This window comes from Pithys albifrons, chromosome 21 (assembly GCF_047495875.1).
Source record: "Pithys albifrons albifrons isolate INPA30051 chromosome 21, PitAlb_v1, whole genome shotgun sequence".
Classification (NCBI taxonomy): Eukaryota; Metazoa; Chordata; class Aves; order Passeriformes; family Thamnophilidae; genus Pithys; species Pithys albifrons.
Genome location: NC_092478.1, coordinates 1,506,740 through 1,526,705, shown reverse-complemented (window position 1 = coordinate 1,526,705; position 19,966 = coordinate 1,506,740). Strand labels below are relative to the sequence as shown.

Sequence of the window (19,966 nt, the reverse complement as noted above, 5' to 3'; positions counted from 1 at the left end):
GGAGGCAGAGCCAGCACTGAGCTCCAATGCTTCCCAATCCTTTCAGTGACAAACAGGTCAGCATTCCTGCCTGTGTCCAGACTCAGCATGCCCCACCAACCTCTAAGGTCACCCCTCTGCCAGCATTTTCCCTCCATTCCTGCTCCCCCAGCCACTTTCTGACAATCCCTCTGGCCGTGGGGACAGAGCCCAGCGCTCACAGACCCAGCACTGGAGTGTCAGGGCTGGAGCTCGAAGGGCAGTGCTGGAGGACGAGGAGCTGTAAAGCCCGAGTGGTTTGGAGCCAGCCCTGGAAGAGGGTCTTTCGCTGTCCCTCCCCTGGGGCTGCCCGGAGCGCTGGGTGCCTGGGGGACGATGATGAGCAGGGAGACCCTAGGGAGGAAGCCACACCTCTCCCTCTTCTGCCTCAGCATCCGGGTCAGGAGCTTAACTCTTTCCATGACAAAAAAAAAACAACAAAAACACACCCTTTAAATTTTCTCAGCCCGGGCAGCGGCAGCACCGAGGGATCCCCCAGCCCGGGGCCAAGCAGTCGATCCCTGCAGCAGCCCTGAGAGGCCAAGGCATCCGCCGCCCTGCCTGGACCTGCCTCCTGGGCTTTATGGGAACTTTTATTCTGAAAAAAACAAAACTTTTTCCCTCTGGGTCCCGCCCCGCAGCTCTCCAGGCATCCCTCCTGTGAAACACCCTGGCAAACGCAAGGGCTTCCCGGGATGCACTGGTAAGGGCAGGGGTTAAATCTAAGTTCTGCAGAGAGGGGGGACCTTGTGTCCCCCCCAGCTGGTGCCCGGTCCCCGAGTGCCACTAGATGGAGCCGGCAGCCCGGCGAGCGGCTGCGCCCTGTGCCCACCCGGCACGGCCCGGCACGGCGGGGCAGGGACACCGCGTGTCCCACGGGCACGGCAGCGCTGGAACTGCTGCTCCCCAGACGCCACGGCCAGCAGGTTTTAGGATGCCAGGGATAGTCCCCCAGGTCACAGCAGCACCAGAGCACCAGTGTCAGCGCTGACACACCGAGCCGGACCCCCGCGGCCCCGCTGCCCCCGCCCCGGCGCAGAGCTCCGCGCCCCGAGCACCTACCCCTGTGCCGAGCCCATCGGCGGGCGTGGGCGACACACCGTCCCCGCTCTCCTGGCCGCGGGCGCTGAGCTGGGGGGACATGGTGGGCGACTCATCGATGTAGGGCATGGTTTCCGAGCCCTCTGGCAGCGCCTTGGGCTCCTCGTTGCCCTCGGCATCGTACTCGTCCGCACCATAGTTGAAGTCTGCCAGGGTAAGAGAAGGTGGCCATGAGCATCCAGGCATGGCACGGCCCAGGGTCACCACAACCACCCCAGCCTGTCACTACCTGCGGGCAGCTGACCCCGTGGTCCATATCCAGGGCCACGTACAGACACACATGCCCAACCCACAGCCCAACCCTGCTGTGTGCTCAGCCAAGCAGGCAGGGCATCACACATCACACCGAGCATCCTCAGCCCCGCAGGCATCCTCTGCTCGACACACTTCCCTATATTTGAATAATTAACGGCATGAGAGGCCAAGGGCCTCGTCTGCACAAGGACAGCTGCTCTGCCAGACGCTCCAGCCCCACACGAGCCACTCTGCCCTGCCTGCCCACGGCCACCATCCCCGTGCCATCCCCGGGGAGGGACAGAGCTGGGCTGGCAGCCACAGCCACCATCCTCCCCAATTCCCTGTGCCCAACACTCCTCAGAGCGTGGGAATGGGTGCCAGGATGCTGGATCTGCAGCATGGAGGACAGAGCCACCCCCCTGGGAGAAGGGGGGTGGTGGCAGCTCTGTAGGGGGTGGGCAGCTTGGCCCATGATGGGGGACCAAAGGGGGCTGCTTTCCCCAGCACAGGATGAGGCCCCTGCCTTGCCAGGACAGCACCCATTTTTGGATGCCCCATGCTGACCCACAACCCCCATCACCCACAGCCCAGGGGAAGCCAATCTGGGGAGCCAGAGCCCCAAGGGGTAGTGAGGGGACTGCAGGGTGTGTGGAGGGGACTGCAGGGTGTGTGGTGGGTCCCTGGGGCACAGCAGGGGACCGGGGTACATCCTAACCTGTTACCATGGGAACGGCAGCGGCTCGGTGGCAGCGGGAAGAGGTGGCTGCAGCAGCCCCAAGACGCTGACAAAAGGGAGGGGGAAGGGAGCCCGGCTGCGGCAGGGGTGGCTGTGGGGTGCAGCCAGCACCCCCACCCTGAGATGCAGCCAACACCCCCCCACCACCTCCCAAAGAGGCAGAGGGGATGGCTCATCCAACATGACCCCAACCCCACACCAGCCCCAACCCCTCCCATCCCACAACCTCATGGATCCCTGGACCCCACATCCCCACAGACTTCCTGGGCACAGCCAGCAGGGAGACCCCAGCTAAGACCCGGGCTCATAACCTGCCTAAAATAGGGTGTGTGGGACCTGGAGCAGCCATCCCACACCAAATCCCATGCCACTGCCACTTCATGTCCCCACAGCCCTGCCATCCCAGCCAAGGACTCCCCTGGCTCCCACCAACACTGCTCAGTGCATTAATATTGCATTCAGCTTCCTAGTGAAAGTGGATAAATCTTTAAATCAAAGAGCACTGCAAAGCATGTTCAGGCCAGCAGCACTGCCAGTGCCAGTGGGGAGGGATGGGGGTCCCATCCTGCACCTGAGGGGGGACAGAGGAGAACTCTGACATGGGCCACATGAATCCCATCTCCATCAGAACAACACAGCCCCTCAGCCCTAACTTCATTACCAATTAGCTGCTAATAATCATCCCTTAGAGGCAGTGGGGCCACTCACTGGGCCACCACAACCCATGTTCAACCCAGGAGCTGACTGCATGTAATTCCTCCTGGTCCTCAGCTCCCACGGAAACAGGATCCCAGCCTCTAACCTGCCCTGCCTCCTCGTGCTTGGATGTCTGCAGTCTCCCCTGCCTTTGACAGGTCCCAGCTGTGATGCTTCCAGCACCATCCAGGAGCATGGCAGCATTAGGACTGGTGTCCCCCATGACCACCTCCCAGGGACAGCCACTCCACACAGCTCCCCTGAGCACCCTCAGCCAAGAACTGTCCCCAGGCTGGGGATGTCCCAGAGAAACCCAAAGCTCTCACCCAAGTGCCCTTTCCCATCAAGGGGGAGCCAAGGCAGCAGAGAGGAGACAAAGCTGATGGTCCCCACCAGGTACAGCATCTCAGAGGCCATCAGGCTCCCCCACCCTCCCTCCACCATGGCTGAGCTCTGCAGCTCCAGGTTTAACCACAGGGCAGGCAACAGGGACACCCAGAGTGGCATCATCACTGTGGGAGTCCTGGCAACCCAGGTGGGGTGGCTTGGCAGCCAGGTAATGAGAACACAGCGTTAATGAGGCAGCTGGGGACCCTGGGAGGTGACACCACAGCAGCACAGGGAAGAGGCTGGCATCGATGGCACAGAGGGGGAAGGGGCTGGCCTGTGGGGACACAGGAATGACCTGGCTCTCCTTTTGCTACCAGTTGGAGCAGATCTGCACCTCAGCCCCAGCCCAGAGCTGGGGATGAGATCTACAGGCAGTGCCCCAACAGGCACCCAAGGAGGGGGACCCTGTACTGCCTGCAGCAGGGAGGACAAAGTCATGTGGCCATGCAGTATTTATTGGGTGCTCACCTGGGGACCTCAGGAAGAGGAACCTCTCCAGCACCCACAGAAGCCACTACAGGGAGGGAACTAAGCACCACCAAGCAGCTAGGACATTGTTGGGCAAGGGGGACACTGCTGGGGGAGGGGACATGGAGGGGCTGGCTGCTGTGTGTCCCTGCCTGTGGGGTGCTCATGCCACCCAGGCAGCCCAAACCCAGCACCTCCCTCCCTCCTCCCCCCACAGCTGCATTGCCCCTGCAGCCTGTTCCTGTGCCCGAGCCAAAACCCAGCGCTATTTTTGCTCCTGCTTTTTAGCAGCAGTGGAAATCTTCCTGCTCCACCCCAGGGGTGGGGACCAGGGGGAGGGAGACAGCCTGGCCCAGGGGAGCCACTCTGGGGGACAAAGACACCCTGACCTGAAACAGCCCTGTAACCCTGACCCTGCACACAGCCCTGGGGTGCTGAGCAGGATCCAACCCCACCCTGCACCAAGGGCTGACTCCCCATGAGATGCTAACACCCAGCAGGGCAGGGCTCTGGGCTGGACATGGACTCAGCATGATAACAGGGCCAGGGACACATCCCCATGGGGGATTATTTTCCCCAGGAAATTGTTTCTGCTTTGCCACATCTTCCCAGGACTGACCCAGGCTAATGCCAACACGATGGTCTCCAAGAGTGAGCTCAGCCAAGGGCAGTGGCCAGCTCCTGCCCAGCCCAGAGAGGCGGCAGTCACAGCAGCTCAAGGTGGCACTTCCTTCACTTTCCAGCTGGACATGTGCTATTCCCTGACACCTCAGCAGTGTGTTGGCACCACAATGCTCACCGATTCCATCCCACCTCCAGGAGAAGCCCAACATCCACACAGAGCCTGGGAGATGTTGGGGAAGTGCCATGGTTTGCCTGTGCCTGGGTGCAAATTCACCATGACAACACAGATGCGTGAGCTGGCCTCAGACCTGCCTCCGTGGGCCTCCTCCAAAGGGGGGCTCGGCACAAACAGCACCTCCTACACACCATCACTGCCTTGCCCAGTGTCATGAAGGCTGGACCCTGCCCTGCATCTCCAAAACATGGGCATGCCAAGCAGCCTTCCCCACGCCTCAGTGAGGGCAGCTGGAGGAGGATTTGGGATGGCAGAGCCATGGCTTTGCAGAGATGCTGTGGCTGGGAAGGAGAGTGCAGAGGCTGGGGCTGGATGAGGCCTCTGGGCTCCTGCCCAAACACCTGCACAGCCATGATGGACCCTGGCACTGCCACTGCTGGGTGCAGCCTCTGGCTGTGGATGTCAGAGGTTTGGGCTGGAAAACTCGGGTAGGGGGCTCTGCCCCACCCAGTGTACCCCCTGGTGGCCCCTGCTCCCTCCAGGGCACCACAGATGCCAAACACATGCACAGGGCATGCTCTGGAGCATCCCACCTTCCCACACACCCGTGCCAAACCTTGCTGCCCCACAAGCACCAAGCTCCAAGCTCAACACTGCACCTCAAAAGCCACTCCCTGGTGCCCACACAACTCAACGCTCCCCCAGAATGAACACGAGGGACCCCGTGCCCCCAGCCCCCTCATGCCCAAGCCATGTCACTGGCTCCCTGAACCGCTGCTGCGACAGCTGCCTTGGCACCAGAACGGGCTCGGCTGTGGGGTTCATTCCTCCCTGCTGCCCGCCCGTGGCACCGGGGGATCCGCAGCCCCGGCTCTGCAGGACCCCCCCGGCCCCGCCAGCCCCGGGCACCGGCCCTGCGTTGCCACAGCACCCTCGGCACAGCGCCCGGGAGCGCTACGAACACCAGGCTGCGGGAGCGGTGCCTGCCCACCACCGCGGAGGGACGGGAAATGACCTGGAGCAAAAGGCACCCACACCCCCAAGGACCCCTGTGGGCAGTGCCAGCTGTCGGGCTGCTCCTCCAGCCCCGGCGAGCCCCACCGCGTCGGAGCCACCGCTACCGTCACCGTCACCGTCACCCATCCTGCTCACGCAGGTCCCCAGAGCCTGGGGATGCCGGCCCGATTCTGGCCAGCGCCGTGCGGCCACGGGGGCACGCGGGATGCCCACGGAGGGGAGCACAGCCCCTGCCAGCCCCTGCCCGCTCCCGGCTCAGCCCGGGACCCCAGCACAGCATCCCTGCCTCCCTCCCTCCCTGCCCGGCGCTACGCAGCGTTACACAACAAGTCGGGGGGAACCTGCCCGCCGCCCCCCGCGCCCACCCCGGCCCAGGCACGTACTGCTGTAGAGGGTGTCGATCCAGGAGAGGCGCGGCAGGCCGCGGTGGCTCAGCGGCTCCATCTCGGTGCTCGCGGCTCAGCCCCGCCGGCCCGCGCGCATCGCACAACAAAGGCGAGAGGAGAGGGGAGAGGCGGGGGCCGCGGGCCCCGGCGGGGCGGGATGGCAGAGCCGGGCACACGGCCCCTCCGCTGCCAAGGGTGCCCGGCGAAGGAGCTGCCGCCTGGCAAAGGCAGCGCGTCCCGCCCCCCGCCCCTGCCTTGCCGGGGGGAGCCGAGCTCCGCGTCCCCCCGCACGCAGCCACGCCGACCCTCCGCGGGGGTCTGGGGACCGCGGAGGAGGAGGAGGAGGAGGAGGAGGGGATGCTGGTGGCACGGCGGCTTATGCGGCTGCTGCCCAGGCCACCCCAAGGAGAATAGGGGTAAAGGGGAGCTGGTGCCATCACCCCTTCCACCACGGTCTTATCTCCTTCCTGTAACCCGGGGATACCGTGCCCACTCCCCTGAAAAACCTTCTCAGTCCCTCAAACCGCTACGGCTGAAGGACACAGGCTCCTCCTGGTCCCGTTCCGCCCGGTTCTGGGAAGCAGGGCCCCCAGGAGCAGCCCTGCCCCATCCCACCGGGGTGGGCAGAGCTGGGCACGGGCAGGCAGGGGTTAAATCGCCCTCCCCAGCTGCATGTAGCCAAAGGAAATACGAAGTGCCAGAGTCATCAACCCCAATATGTCAGGGCGCCAGCCAAGCGTTCAAGTGCGGAGACTGCCCTGGTTCAGCCTGTGCCGGCACCGCTGCCCCGTCCGGGAGGATCGGGCAGCATCCCCTACCAGTGCCCTCGGCTACATCCTGCCTGTGGGCTCGGTGTGAAGAGAAGGGTCTGGACCAGACACTGGGGCCAGATGGGATCTGGGCAGGAGGGACAAAGCTCCATCGGGCACAAGGGGAAGGTAGAACCATCAGAGCATGAGGTGCCAGGACACGGGTGGCATCGGCAGCCACCCTGGTTGGGAGACCTGAGGGGACCCGGTTGAGTCGCTGCCACCACCTGATCTCCGCTCCCAGGAATGTCCATGTCAGGCTCAGATGCAGCATTTTGGGGGACTGCAGCAATGCCAATGCTGTGATTCAGCTTGGCCCCAGCTCAGCACATCCTCTTTCCATCCCTTAGACGTTCCAACAGAGTCCCCTTCACACACCACAGCAAACCCTGTGCCCCTGCAGCCCTCCCAGGCCCTCCCAGCCCCAGGTCCTGCCAGGAAGGCAGCAGTGGTTCAGCTGAGCACAGGAACCCCGTTCAGGGCAGGAAACCACACTCTGTCCTGTCTTGGGGAGCCCCACAGTGGCACCAGCACAAGGTGCAGCTGCTCCCCCTCAGCGGGTGGCTGCAAGGCCATGGGGGCAGCAGGAAGCTGGGCTTCCATGTATGGCTCCCTGCGTTTCTCCACATGCTTCTCCTGGCCAGACACACCTCCTGGTCACTCCTGTCCATGGCACCAGCCTCTATGCCACTATGCCCCCTTGGCACATCTTCTTCCTTATCCAACACAGGCCATGAGCTGAGCACTTGGATGAGCTGCCAGACCCCATGGTGACCTCTGCCTGCTGTCCACCCTTGGCCTGTCACCACACAACAGGTTCTGGATGTGCCATGGCCAAGAGGACTAGGCAGGCAGGTATCCCACAGAGCAGGGGCCACCCTGTGCTGCACCCAATGGCTACACACACCAACACAGGCAGATGTCCTTGCACAGCCCACACAAACCAGCTCCACCAAAACACTGGGCTTTATTTTCACTTCAGGTTTTGTGCTCTTTTCATCTTTGCAGAAACACCAAAACCTCAAAACCTGCAAAGCAGATGAACCTTTCTCCTCTCCCCAGAGCTGGGAGGAGCACCCACCCACACCCAAGCACCCATCACCCTGGCACCCATCTCCTCTCAGTGGCACAGACCAGTCCTGGTGAGGAGATGCTGCCAACCATGTTCTCAACCCCCGCCAACCACCCCCAGCTCCAGCTGGGAGCATCCCTGCGGCAGAGCCGAAGCCTCCATTGCGCGGTTCCTCCCCAGCACCAGCCCCTTGCAGCCTGCCTGGTGTCTGGCTGTCTGCCTGGCATCTGCCCAGCCCCTGCCCGCCAGCCCACGCATCGCTATTTCTGGGCTCTTGTGCAAGAGTCCTCCAGTCACAGCCACAGGAGCTGCAGGAGCCTCGGCGCTCGTCCAGGGGCTGCTGGTGGGAACCCAGGTCTGTCAGCAACCAGAGAGCAGCTCCAGAGCCACCTGCCCCTCCAGCACTGGCATGGAGCACAGGGGGTGTTTTCCCAGGAGAAGAGTGGAATGGGAGGGGGTGGTTGGGAGCACCATGCAAGTGGCAGCAGTACTCAAGGACTAAGAGAGCAGCCAGAGCATTTTAGTTAAGAAAGGTGAAGCCTGTGTGTCCTGGAGCCATGGCAGGGCTGCAGAGCCCAGGGCTGTGGTGGCAGAGGCCAGCCAAGAGCCTGGCTTTCCCAGCTCCTCCAGTGCCTGCTCTGCCACGCTCTCCAGCAGGTCCAGGCTCTCCCTTGCTGGTGCAGAGCAGCAGCTACCCCCTTGCCAGAGGTTGTAGAGAGACTAGAGGAACAAATGAGAATGTTTCCACCCTCCTTGCCAAGGAGCACACCAAGTCCTTCCTGCTGGGTGTCCTGAACATGCTGCTCCTCAGTCCAGCATTAAACTTCTCCCTCAGGATCACTTCCCTGTGGGATGGAAGCCCTGAGGTCTGTGCTGCATCAACCCCAAGCTACACTCACAGACCTGGGACACAGCTGAGAGGCACCTGGAGCACAGGGTGGCCACTCTGAGCATCCTGACCTCAGGGAGTGCCAGGCAGGGTGCCAGAGCCAGGCAGGTCCCCCCTGAGACCCAGCTGCAGCAGCACTGCCTCTGGTTTCTCAAAAGCCAGGATGGAGAAGGAATGAAACATGGTGTCTGCTCATGGGAAAAAGCCTCACACTTCAGATGAAGGCCTGGACCAGTTACAGCATCACATCTCTCCTCTGAGAGGGAGGTGACCGTGCCCAGCTCTGCCAGTGCCGCAGCCCCTGGCAGCTCCTCTCCCACCCACCCAGCCCCCGTGCCAGCACAGCGAGGCAGCTCAACCAGGAGCTTCCCACCACAGGAGCTGTGAAGGAGAACCAAGAGGTGTTGGTTTGCAGTCTCAAAACAAAAACAGCCCATGGAACAAAACCCGTCCCTGGCAAAAGGCCCCATCCCAGCACAAAGGTCTCCCTATCTGCCAGATCTTCAAACAATCCCTGAACTTTACAGCTGGGACTTATCTCAAGGCAGATCTGCAGAAGTCCTCTGGGATTCTGCTTAGGCTGGCCAGGCTCCACTCAGACTACAGCCAAGGGAGCCAAGAAGTGCTGCTGCTACTGATCTACATATGCCAGTTATCCTGCTTAGCAAACACTGATAAACTAACTCAGGCTGGGAAATCTTCTATTTGAAGATGTCTCTTGGGGTGGGCTGAGTTCTGTGTGCTCCCTCCTGCTGGCCCCTGGCACCTGCTCCAGGTGACCTCCTCAGGGGGATGAAAAACACAGCAATGCCACAAACCAAGGGCAAAGGTGCCATTTTCCTGGGAGGGATGCACACTTGGTGAGCTGCCCTGGCCAATCCAGGCTCCCCTCTCTATCCCAGGGAAATATTAGAGAGGAAAGCTTCTCCCTCTGCTCCCTCAGCAGGGCTGGCCCAGCAGGCAGCACCCAGCAGAACACAGGGCAGAGCCATCCGCTGGATCCCGATGGGCAGGAGGGGAGGAGGCACCAGAGGAACAAAGAGCCCTGCTGCACAGAAGTGTCCTTCCAGGGGAAAAAACCTACAAACCCCAACCAGATTTCAATCGACTTACAATGCAAATGTATTCAGGCCCCGCAGGGCACTTCTGGCTCTATCCAGCCACCTAATGAAGGCTTCTTGCCTGCCCTACTGCTCTGCTGCTCCTGCCTGGGGCCACCAATCGCCCCAAAACCGCCCGCACCAAACCTGGCAGCCACCTCTGGGAAGTGGTCACTCCCATGGTGGGCATAGCCCATGGCACTGCTGGCACTGGAAGGCAAACTCCATCCCCTCCTGCACCAGGGCAGACTGTGCAGCCCAGGAAATGCTGCTGAGCTGGGGGAGCTCAGCATTGTCTCTGCCTCAAATTATGGGGCACATAATTTAACCCAGCCAGTGGGACTGTGCCCAGCTGACAGAACACGAGGATATCCATCCATAAGGGATGCACAGGGATGGGCAGACAAACCCACCTCCTCCAGGTGAGATGTTGGCATCCCTGAGCCAACAAGAGCAGGAACCACATCTGTGCCAGGGGAGTGCCCTTGCCCAGTGAGAGGGACAAGGACCCCCAGCCCACTGGGATGAAGTGGCCAATGTCCCAGGGACTCGAGATGCCCTAGGGCCCCTTCCCCATCTCAGTCCTCTGGTGCACACCCTGACACCACTGCCTTTCTGTGCCCACTGCCCTCTGAGGCAGGGCCCCCACTGCTGCCACAGCTCCCTTCCCATTTCCCAAGGCACTGGAGGAGGCAGTGCAGCAGGGAGAGAGGGAGAGCTCACGTGACTCCAGAATATTTCCTTGAGAGAAACTGTAATTCCAGCTAAACAGAGGGCTGGGGATTCATTTACAGCACAGCTTGCAGCCACAGCATCCTGCTGTAACCAGATCCACCAGCCAATGCTATCGTGGACTATTCCAGCTATGCCAGCACTCACATTTCTGGGGCGCAGGGCACTGCCCAGGGCATGGCAGGGGCTCCCAGACCCCACAGCCTTCACGAGGAGCTGCAGGAGCTCCCACAGCATCCCAGCTCCACTTCCCAAGGACAAAGTGAGGAAGGGCAACCCTGAGTCAGTCCCACCTGCGCTGGCACTGCCCAGCTGCCGGGCACAGAGCATCTCCGACGGGCATCCCCGTGTCACTCCAGCACCTGCCTGCTCAGCTCACCCTCTGCTCACTGGCACTGACCCACAGCACCAGAGCCTTCATCCCTCCTGTGGCACGAGGGAGGTGATGGACGCAGCACCCAGCCCGAGCCCTGCTGTGCCCGGCACACCCCGCTGTGTCTGGCACACCCCACTATGCCCGGCACACTCCACTGTGCCCAGCACACCCCGCTATGCCTGGCACACTCCACTGTGCCCAGCACACCCCGCTGTGCCCAGCACACCCCACTATGCCCGGCACACCCCGCTGTGCCCGGCACACCCCGCTATGCCCGGCACACCCCGCTGTGTCCGGCACACCCCGCTGTGCCCGGCACACCCCGCTGTGTCCAGCACACCCCGCTATGCCTGGCACACCCCCCTATGCCCAGCACACCCCGCTGTGCCCAGCACACCCCACTATGCCCGGCACACTCCACTGTGTCCAGCACACCCCGCTGTGCCCGGCACACCCCGCTGTGCCCGGCACACCCCCCTATGCCCAGCACACCCCGCTGTGCCCGGCACACCCCGCTGTGCCCAGCACACCCCGCTATGCCCAGCACACCCCGCTGTGCCCGGCACACCCCACTGTGTCCAGCACACTCCACTGTGTCCAGCACACCCCGCTGTGCCTGGCACACTCCACTGTGCCCGGCACACTCCACTGTGCCCGGCACACTCCACTGTGTCCAGCACACCCCGCTATGCCTGGCACACCCCGCTGTGCCCAGCACACCCCGCTGTGCCCGGCACGGCACCACAGACACGCAGCTCCGAGGCCAGCTGTGTGCTCAGCCACAGCGACAGGTGACGGCCAAGATAAAGGGAATTTAGTCCTTTCCACGCTTCATTTTTAGCCATCTGCTCTCGCTGACTCTCAGAGTTTGCTGGTCCCGGGTGAGCTGGCACAGGCGTTATCTCAGATGCCAGGATCGTATCTGGCTGCCACACGCGCTGCTCTCAGGCAATACCCACAGACAGGGGCATCGTGCAGATTTCCTCGCTTGAAATCAGATTAATCACAAGCTACTTAAAGGAAATCACTGTATTTCCTTGGTAATTCCCATAAAGATGATATTCAACGCTCCTTCACTTGCTGTCCAGATAGTGCTTCCACAGGTTATGGTGACACAGCTGCAGACTGACTGTGTTCAACCACAGCCACAGCATCATTAAGCTCCACAATTCCCATTAAAATACTGAGGCACCCAGGCAGAGCAGCACTAACTGAGTTACACACCACCAGGATGCTGGCAGGAGAAGCAAACAGCACCACGATCAGGAATTTTCAATTATATCTGAAAAATAGAGAGAAGTGAGAAGAAAACAACAGGAGCACTAAGTTAACCAGCTGCCCACGGAAAGGGGATCCAGGCAACGACCTCACACGTCTTACTTTTGCTTTTAAATGTCAGCGCCGTCAGTGCACACAGACGCCCTTCTAACCCCAACAAAGGAAAGTGCTGATGCTCGGGAAAGGCTCGGGACGGGCTCAGGACAAGACTGGGGAGGGCTCAGCAGCACCACCACTGTCAGCTGACTGTGCAGGGCCCAGCCGTGTCATGGGGCACTGAGACAGGAGCTGGCCAGAGGGGATGCTTCCTCCTCTGAGGAGTGCTGGAGCTGCTGACCCTGAGGAAGACCCATTCAGGGAAAGAGGAACAGGCCACATTTAACCACAGCAGATGCAACCTTGGACTTCAAGGTCTTGTCCGAAAGACTCACCAGGATCAGCTGCAAAGGCTGGAGGATCCCTCTGACTTACAAAGCTGGGACCCTCCAGGTTTATGCTGTGCCCCAGGGATGCCCCTTTAACACCCCTGCCCTGAGAGCAGCCTTGCACAGTCCAGGGTTTGGAAACATTCAAGAGCATTACCCGGATATAAATAAAATGCAGATGCAAGTGTAAATCAGAAGGATTTGTGCTTGGTCACTCCAACGCGCTGGAGCCACTTCAGCCCCTGAGAGCTCTCCACGAAGTACAACCTGAGCCTGTGGAGGGAGCTGGAGAAGGGCTTGGAGCCCTTTGCATGCCCTTGGTCCTCACCACAGGGCTGGCACCAGGCTCCCACAGCCAGTCCCTGCTGACTGGCACACTCACACGTGTGAGCCTGGCACAGTATGGCAACAACACCAAGAGCCACCACGAACTTTGGACATTTCACCTCCAGACACTTCAGGAAGGTGAAGTGGAAACTGAGCTGTTCTCCAGCACTGCAGACTAATGCAATAAATACAAATTAACTAAATATTAAGCACAATCTGACATCAGAGCACTTACTATCCAGGCAATTTTAAACCAGCACGATAGAGCCTTGGGGGAAAACCACCATGCCAAACAATCAAGCAAGAGCAAAATTAACTCAAGTCAGCTGCAGAATTAGCAGCATTAAAAGTGACATTCCCTCACTGCTGGGGCTGTGTTTGAACCGGGTTTAAAGCTGATGCAATAACAACTTCCAGGCCGCTGGAAGTAGGACAGTGTGACGGATGACAGCACTGGCTGGCTGTGCCTTCAGTGCCACAAAACTGCCAGGCAAAAGAACATTGTCCTCAATCTGCCCACAAAAGCATCCCAGGACACCTCACCAGCCCGAGAAGCTTCTGCTTCAGCACCTCCAGGATTTCACCACGTGAGGTCACAGGGTGTCACCTGAGCAGAGGTGTCCCTGTCAGTCAGGTCACACGGGGAGGAAGTGACTCCCTCACAGCGTCCCAGCCCCAGAGGTGGCTCCTGGGCCTCCAGCACATCACCAGGACCCAACTGGGGGGGACCAGCCAGCCACCCCCCTCCTCATGCACCCAAGGATGGGGCCTCGGCATGGGATGTCCTTGGAAGTCGGACAGGCAGGAGACAGACCTTGGGGTGACCTTAGTGCTGGGACAACACAAGGACTGGGGTTGGCATTAGCTGTTTGATGGAGATGGCACAAGGAGTAGGGGCACCCTCTGCTAAGAGATGGCATGGGGCACTCCTGGCTGCGTGACGGGGACACCCTGGGGACACCATCTGATCCCTGCTGTGCCACAGCACAGTTGATGCACGGGCTGCATCAACTGTGTAGCACCAAGTGCACAGGGGCTTGGGATTGCCTAGCAGTGGCACAACATGCGGACACGGGGACAGAGTGGCACGGAATGCCACGGGTGTGACACGGAAGCGCAGGGCAGACAGCGCGAGGGCCGGGCATGCCCTCGGGCACGCGGCGGCTCAGGATGCCCTTGGCCATGCGATGGGGCTCAGGGACACCCCGGGCCCCGGGGCGGGCACGGGTCCCCCTCGGCCGCCCCGCGGACCCACCTGCCGAGGAAGCGTCCTCCGCGTCGGAGCTGCCGCCGCTGCCGCGCTCGGGGGAGCTGCCCGCGGGCCGGGGGGCGGCGGGCGGGGGGCCGCGGGCCAGCGCCGCCTCCAGGTAGCCCACCTTGAAGCGCTCCTCGGCCAGCGCCCGCTGCAGGCGGCGCAGGTGGCGGCGGCAGCGCTCCAGCTCCCGCTCCATGGCCCGCACCGAGCCCAGCTCCATGCGGGGCGCCGGCTCGCCCGGGAACTCCGCCTGCCAGTGCCGCGCGAAGTCCGCCCGGGCCGCCTCGCCCGCCGCCATCCCCGCCCCGCACCGAGCGCTGCCCCCGGCCCCGCCGCGCCTTCCGCCCCTCGCCGCTGCCGCGGGGCCTGACGTCGGGTCCGCCCCCGGCCCGCCCCGCCCCGGCTCCGCTCGGCTCGGCTCGGCCCCGCCGGGGCGGGGGCAGCGTTGCCACCGCCCCCCGGCCCCGCTGCCACCGCCCCCCGGGCCCGCTGCCACCGCCCCCCGGCCCCGCTGCCATCGTCCCCCGGCCCCGCTGCCACCGGCCCCCGGCCCCACGCCGGCCGCGGGATGCGGGAGATGCTGCGGGATGGGCCGGACGCACAGGCGGGGCGAGGGGGATGCCCGCGAGGGAGGGCCCGGTGCCGGCAGCACGAACAACGTGATAGCGAGTGCCAGAATACATCCCACGCGCTGCGAGAGATCCCCGAGCCAGGAACACCGAGCCTTGAAGGCACGGGGTGGCCACTGTGCCATGGGGTGGCTGCTGTGCCACTGCCAGGCTGCCCTTCCTCAGCCACTGTTCCCTGGTCTTCACTACGGAGCTCTGCCCGTCTCCTGAAAGTGTTCAGAAAAGATGTGGATGTGGCACTTGGGGATATGTTTTAGTGGCAACATGGCAGTGCTGGGTTAATGGTTGGCTCCATCAGAGGGCTTTTCCAGCCTGAACGATTCTGTGACTCTGTGAAGGCTCACGTGAATCATTTGTGCCCACTCTGTCACACTCACTGTGTTTAAGCTGCCAGAACACCACGTGCCCATGGCTCACTCCCACCTAAACTGTTGAGGCTTTCCATCTCGTGCCCTGGGCAGGGCTGTTCCCTTGTGCCATGTGAGGTACTGGAGCCCAGGACCTCACCTGGGATGTCCCCTGGAGCCGAGGCAGAGGCAGAAGCCTCCAGGCTCATGGCCTCAGGATGCTGCCTTTCCCTGCCTCCTCTCGTGCCCTACAGGATGGCAGGCTGTGGAGATGACTCACCAGCATGTGTCCCCTGTGCCACCTGGCGGTGCCCCAGCAGGAACAAAGTGCCCTATTTATTTGCCCACAGGGCCAGACAGTGTCGCAACAGCCTCCTCCTCCTTCCCCTCCATCACCAGGGGTGTGCCCCTCCCTGCATGCCAGGCCCTGCTCTCAGGCTTCCCTGCTGCAGCTCCCTGGCCTCTCTCTGGTGCATCCCAGTGCAGCCTTCCCAAGGAAGAGGGTTGGTGCTGGGACAGTGCAAGGAGCTGGGCAGCTCCCCTAGGCCATGCCAGCTGCCTCCTCAATCCATAATGGTTTCACCTCCAGTGAGGGCTGTGCCCCCAGGTGGCCCTGGCAGCTCCCACCTGGAAGCAGCAGTGGTTTGGGGGTGCTGGATGGATGTGGGTGAGGGGCAGCCAGCCCAGGGCTCCTTGCAGGAGCCAAGGCCCGACTCAGCAGCAGTGTTAGGGGTGAAGACATACAGAACACACCTTTGGGAGAGCTGTGGCAATACTGCCCAGGATAGGCAGGTGCCCAGCAGTCCAGTGTGACACAGACTGGGAGGTGGGATGTCCCTGGGGGCCAAACCCCTTCTTGGAGGCTGGGGAGGAGGACACGAGTGCCATGAGTGGCCTGATTTATGTGTGGCAACAGATAATTACGGCTCTTTCATCATCTGTCAGGCAGAGGGGCCCAGCAGAGCCCCACAACACGTTCCTGGCTTCCCATCTCAGCCCATAAATCTCAGCAGCACAGGGTGATAAATCAGCAGGGACTGGGGGAGCAGGGCCTGGGTGGGAGTTCCTGCTGACCTTCCCCCTCTAATGGGCACCTGAGTAGGAAGCGACCAGGACGAGGTGGGGATGGCTCAGCAGGATGTGCTAATTACAGGTGGCATCCGATGCTCTGTGATTTATGGTCTGGTCTTGCCCACTTCCAAGATCTCTGCAGCCAGGGCTGCCCAGAGCTGAGGTGCTGGGAACCCCTGGCAGCTCTCCCCAGGCAGCTTCTGTGGGCTGTGGGCAGGGTGGGGGCAGCTTTGGGACTGCTGTCCTTGCCCCTCCCTCTGCTCAGGCATCGTCCCTCTGAGACTGGCTTTGTGCTGAGCTCAGCCTCCTCTGTGTGTGTTCTGCACTGCACCCCCTGACCTCCCACACCAACAAAAACATTCCCACAGCAGGGATCTGTCCTGCTTAGCTGGGTTTTAGACAGGCATGTCTCTAAGTGAGTCTGACATCCATGTCCTCCTGGCATTCTGGCATCCTGAAGGTCCCCTTGCTCCTGTGCTGAGCTCACCAGGTAACTCTGTGGTTGATGAGAAGGATGCTTGGGAGAACAAGAGGGCCACAGTGAGCATAGGTGAGTGCTCAGAAATATTTGTAAGCTTCACCTCCCTTTGAAGTCCTGATGCCTCAACCTCCACTCTCCCTGAGGCCCTGGCTCCTGATTTATTGGGTTCCTGGAGCAGAGGCACCTAAATTAGCTCTGGCTTCAAAGAGCCAAGAGAGGAGAAGGGCAATAGATAAATAACCCCCGCTAATTGTTGCTATTGGTCAAACATGAGCTGGGATGATCAGATAGGAAGGGATGGATCAAGAGGGGCACATTCTCCAGGGGCTCTGTTTTTGTACCAGTCACCCCAACAATTTGTCAGACCCACTCTTGGGCCATTTATCAAAGCATTACCTTTGCACAGGAAGGTATTTAGCGACTGCTTTCTAATGAGATGATGGGCAAACACACGTGGCTGTCCCACACTGCTCTGAGGTTGGGGACCTGGCCCTGCCCATGGCCTCTGGACCTGCTGCACCTGGCAGGTCCCTCATCCCACCAGTCTGTGGGTGCAGGAAACAAGGAGCTTCTTTCAGCATCATTTTCTCCAAGTAAGTGCTGGGCAGGCCTATCAGCGCCAGCCCAGACAGCTCTGCCCTCAGGCTCCTGCTCTGCTGTGAGGGGACAGGAAGGCTCTGAAGGCAGGTAGCACTTTAGCTCTTTTATCACCTGCCCCAATCCTCCCTGCTACATTCCTGTTTCCTGCTCCGCAGGGCAGAGGCGTGCCAAGCCCTGCACATTCCTCTACCGACTCCCGGGGGCTGCTCCTGCCCAGGCACCCACCCACCCCTGTGCCCACGGATGCTCCCAGCCCAGTGGGGTGCAGCTGTGTGGAGCCTCAGCCCCGATCCTGGGGCAGGACTAATTGTGCCTTCTCCTGCACCCATGAACAAGACTTGCTCCTCACCTCAGCAATGGCATCGGTCTGTGCCTCAGTTTCTCTTAGCTGGAAAATAACAGAGATGCTGCAGCACCCACGAGTGAGGGGGGAAAGAAGAGCCAGGGTGGTGCTGTCCCACAGGGCCCTGTGCCACAGCACCATACAAAACCCAGGGATGACCTGGCCCAGGCTGAGCCACCAGCCCACTCAGTGGAGGAGAGAGCAGAACAGCACAGAGGAACTCCTGCAGTGCCCAAAATCTTAGTGGAGACTAAAGCAACTCCTACAACCTGTGATTGGAGGAGGTGCTTTTCCCCCTGGGGCCTGTGAGCATCCCACTGCCAGCTCTGGGCACCCCAGCACTGGTGCCCCATGCCCCCCCCCCGGCACTGTGCTCAGGAGCATCCCCGCGGGCAGAGCCAGGCAGGGCTCGCCCTGTGACTCTCTGAGGCCACACACCTGCGGCAGGTGAGGAGGGTCGGGGAGCCACGTGACGAGCCCTGTGCTGGGTTTTTAGAGGCGGCTGGCCCTGGAGGAGTGTCTCCCACACCTCGCAGGAGGCAGGAGCACAGCAGCATCTCTTCCACTCACCATGTCCGGAATAGCCATGGGGAAAGGCACAGAGCCAGAGCCCGAGAGCTTGGAGGAGGAGCTGGGAGCGGGGGGCACACCCCGGGGGTGCAGCGGGCAGAGCCTGTGGGCCCCCCAGGGCAGGGAAGCAGCAGCCTGCCAGGGGGACCCCGAGGGGCTGAAGGTGAGGAAGAGGAGCAGGCCAGTGCGCTCCAAGGCCAGGAGGATGGCTGCCAACGTCAGAGAGCGTAAGAGGATTCTGGACTACAACCAAGCCTTCAACGCCCTGCGGCTGGCCCTCAAGCATGACCTCGGTGGCAAAAGGCTTTCTAAAATCGCGACCCTCCGGCGAGCCATCAACAGGATCGCGGCTCTGTCCCTGTCCCTGCACGGCGCCGGATGCTGCTGGCCCTGTGCCCACTCTGAGCGCCACGGCCAGGACAGGGTCCCTGTGCCGGGGCCAGGGGTGAAGGGCAGCCGCCCCCAGCTGCCCTGGGAGCCCGGCTCTGTGGGCACACGGTGTCCTCCACCTCCTCTCTGTGCTGAGGTTTCCCCTCAGAGGCAGCTCCATCACTACGAGAGCCCAAAGGAGGATGGCTCCATGCCCAGCCCTGCCTGTTGCTCCAGTGGAATCCCCTACCCTGTGCTCCAGGGCACCTGCCAGCAGCGACACACGGGCAGCCTGCAAGACCCCCTGGCTGGGGCTGTCCCCTGGCAGCTGGGCTATTGCCAGAGCTGGGGACACCAGCAGTGCCTCCCCATCTACTGACCTGCAGGGCTGGGGCATCAGGATGGTGCCAGGAAGGTAATGGATCCATGGGACAAAGGGGAACGGGAAGGGAGTGTTGGATGAGAGAGAAGCGCTGCAGGCTGAGGAGTTCAGCTGTGATGGTGGGGAGAGCTGTGAGCCCCCAACACACCACATGGGACCCCAGAGCCGCCCAGGGTGCTGCTCTGTGCCAAAACTGGGCAATGTGGGAAGTCCTCTGGAAGTGCCAGGTCTGTGGTTCTTGTTGTGAGTTCTCACTGTTGCTGATTGCCACTGTTATTTATTTTCTCTTGCTTGCTCTGTGAGAAAATACAAATGACAAAGCCAGCAACTGGGCACTGGCTGTTAATATGTGTGGGCTGGACAGATGGGCTGTGGGGATCACACTAAAGCCCCTGGCTGGCTGGTCACTCTGGCTCCATTGCTGGAGGGGAGCAGGAGCAGGGAAAGGTTAGTGCCCTGGCACTTTGGCCGCTAAGCTCATTGGTACAGACGTTTGTGGCTGGCAGATTTGTGAGGCCAGGAGGGGAGACAGATGTCGGCTTTCATAAACCCACCCATCCGACTGCAGTTTGCTCCTGCTCACAGCCAAGGGGCTCTGGTGGGACAGGCTGGTAGCACCCTCCTGGCCAGCCCCCACGGCATGAAGGGAGGGGGCATTTTACTGGAAAAGTCCCTTCTGTCCCTTCCCTCTGCCTTGGAGAGCTTGGACCAGCTGGGAGGGCTCCCTTGCACCCAAGGCTCAGCAAGCTGGAATTGCTGCAGGAATCAGGCAGGGATTTACAGCCACACTCACCACAACTGGCAGATTTTTAGGTAGGGCAAATTGCACTGTGTGATTCCCACAGAGGCCCACACAGAGCTCCCCCAGCCCCAGTGCTCCCAGCATGGCTGCCAAAACACCAAGCCCAGTCTGGGGTCTTTCTCTGCCAGAGGCCACATGCTGGAACAACCATCTCAACCTTCTGCCACTGTGTGCCAGGCCCTCCTCAGGGTCTCCTCCTCCTTCCTTAGTCCCTGATGGAACAAGAGGGCTGGGCTGGGAGCAGAGGAAAGCTGACAGCAG

General features: G+C 61.4%; 2 protein-coding genes across 3 annotated transcripts in view; one reads left to right on the top strand and one right to left on the bottom strand.

Annotated features, from left to right (window-relative positions):
• ABR (ABR activator of RhoGEF and GTPase) overlaps window positions 1-14,479 on the bottom strand; it is a 35,742-nt gene extending 21,263 nt beyond the window's left edge. The window contains exons 1-2 of one of the 2 annotated variants that reach the window (XM_071575414.1): window positions 14,112-14,479; window positions 1,081-1,265 (exon numbers count right to left, since the gene is read on the bottom strand). In XM_071575414.1, coding sequence (XP_071431515.1) covers window positions 1,081-1,265; window positions 14,112-14,409 — 483 coding nt within the window. In that variant the 5' untranslated portion in view covers window positions 14,410-14,479. Of the gene's footprint in view, window positions 1-1,080; window positions 1,266-5,845; window positions 6,110-14,111 lie in introns of those variants that run through there. The other variant, XM_071575415.1, reaches the window with a different exon arrangement.
• Window positions 14,480-18,153: 3,674 nt separating this feature from the next.
• BHLHA9 (basic helix-loop-helix family member a9) lies at window positions 18,154-18,900 on the top strand. Its single transcript, XM_071575275.1, has one exon. The coding sequence runs from the start codon at window positions 18,154-18,156 to the stop codon at window positions 18,898-18,900; it is 747 nt and encodes a 248-aa protein (XP_071431376.1).
• Window positions 18,901-19,966: the final 1,066 nt, after the last annotated feature.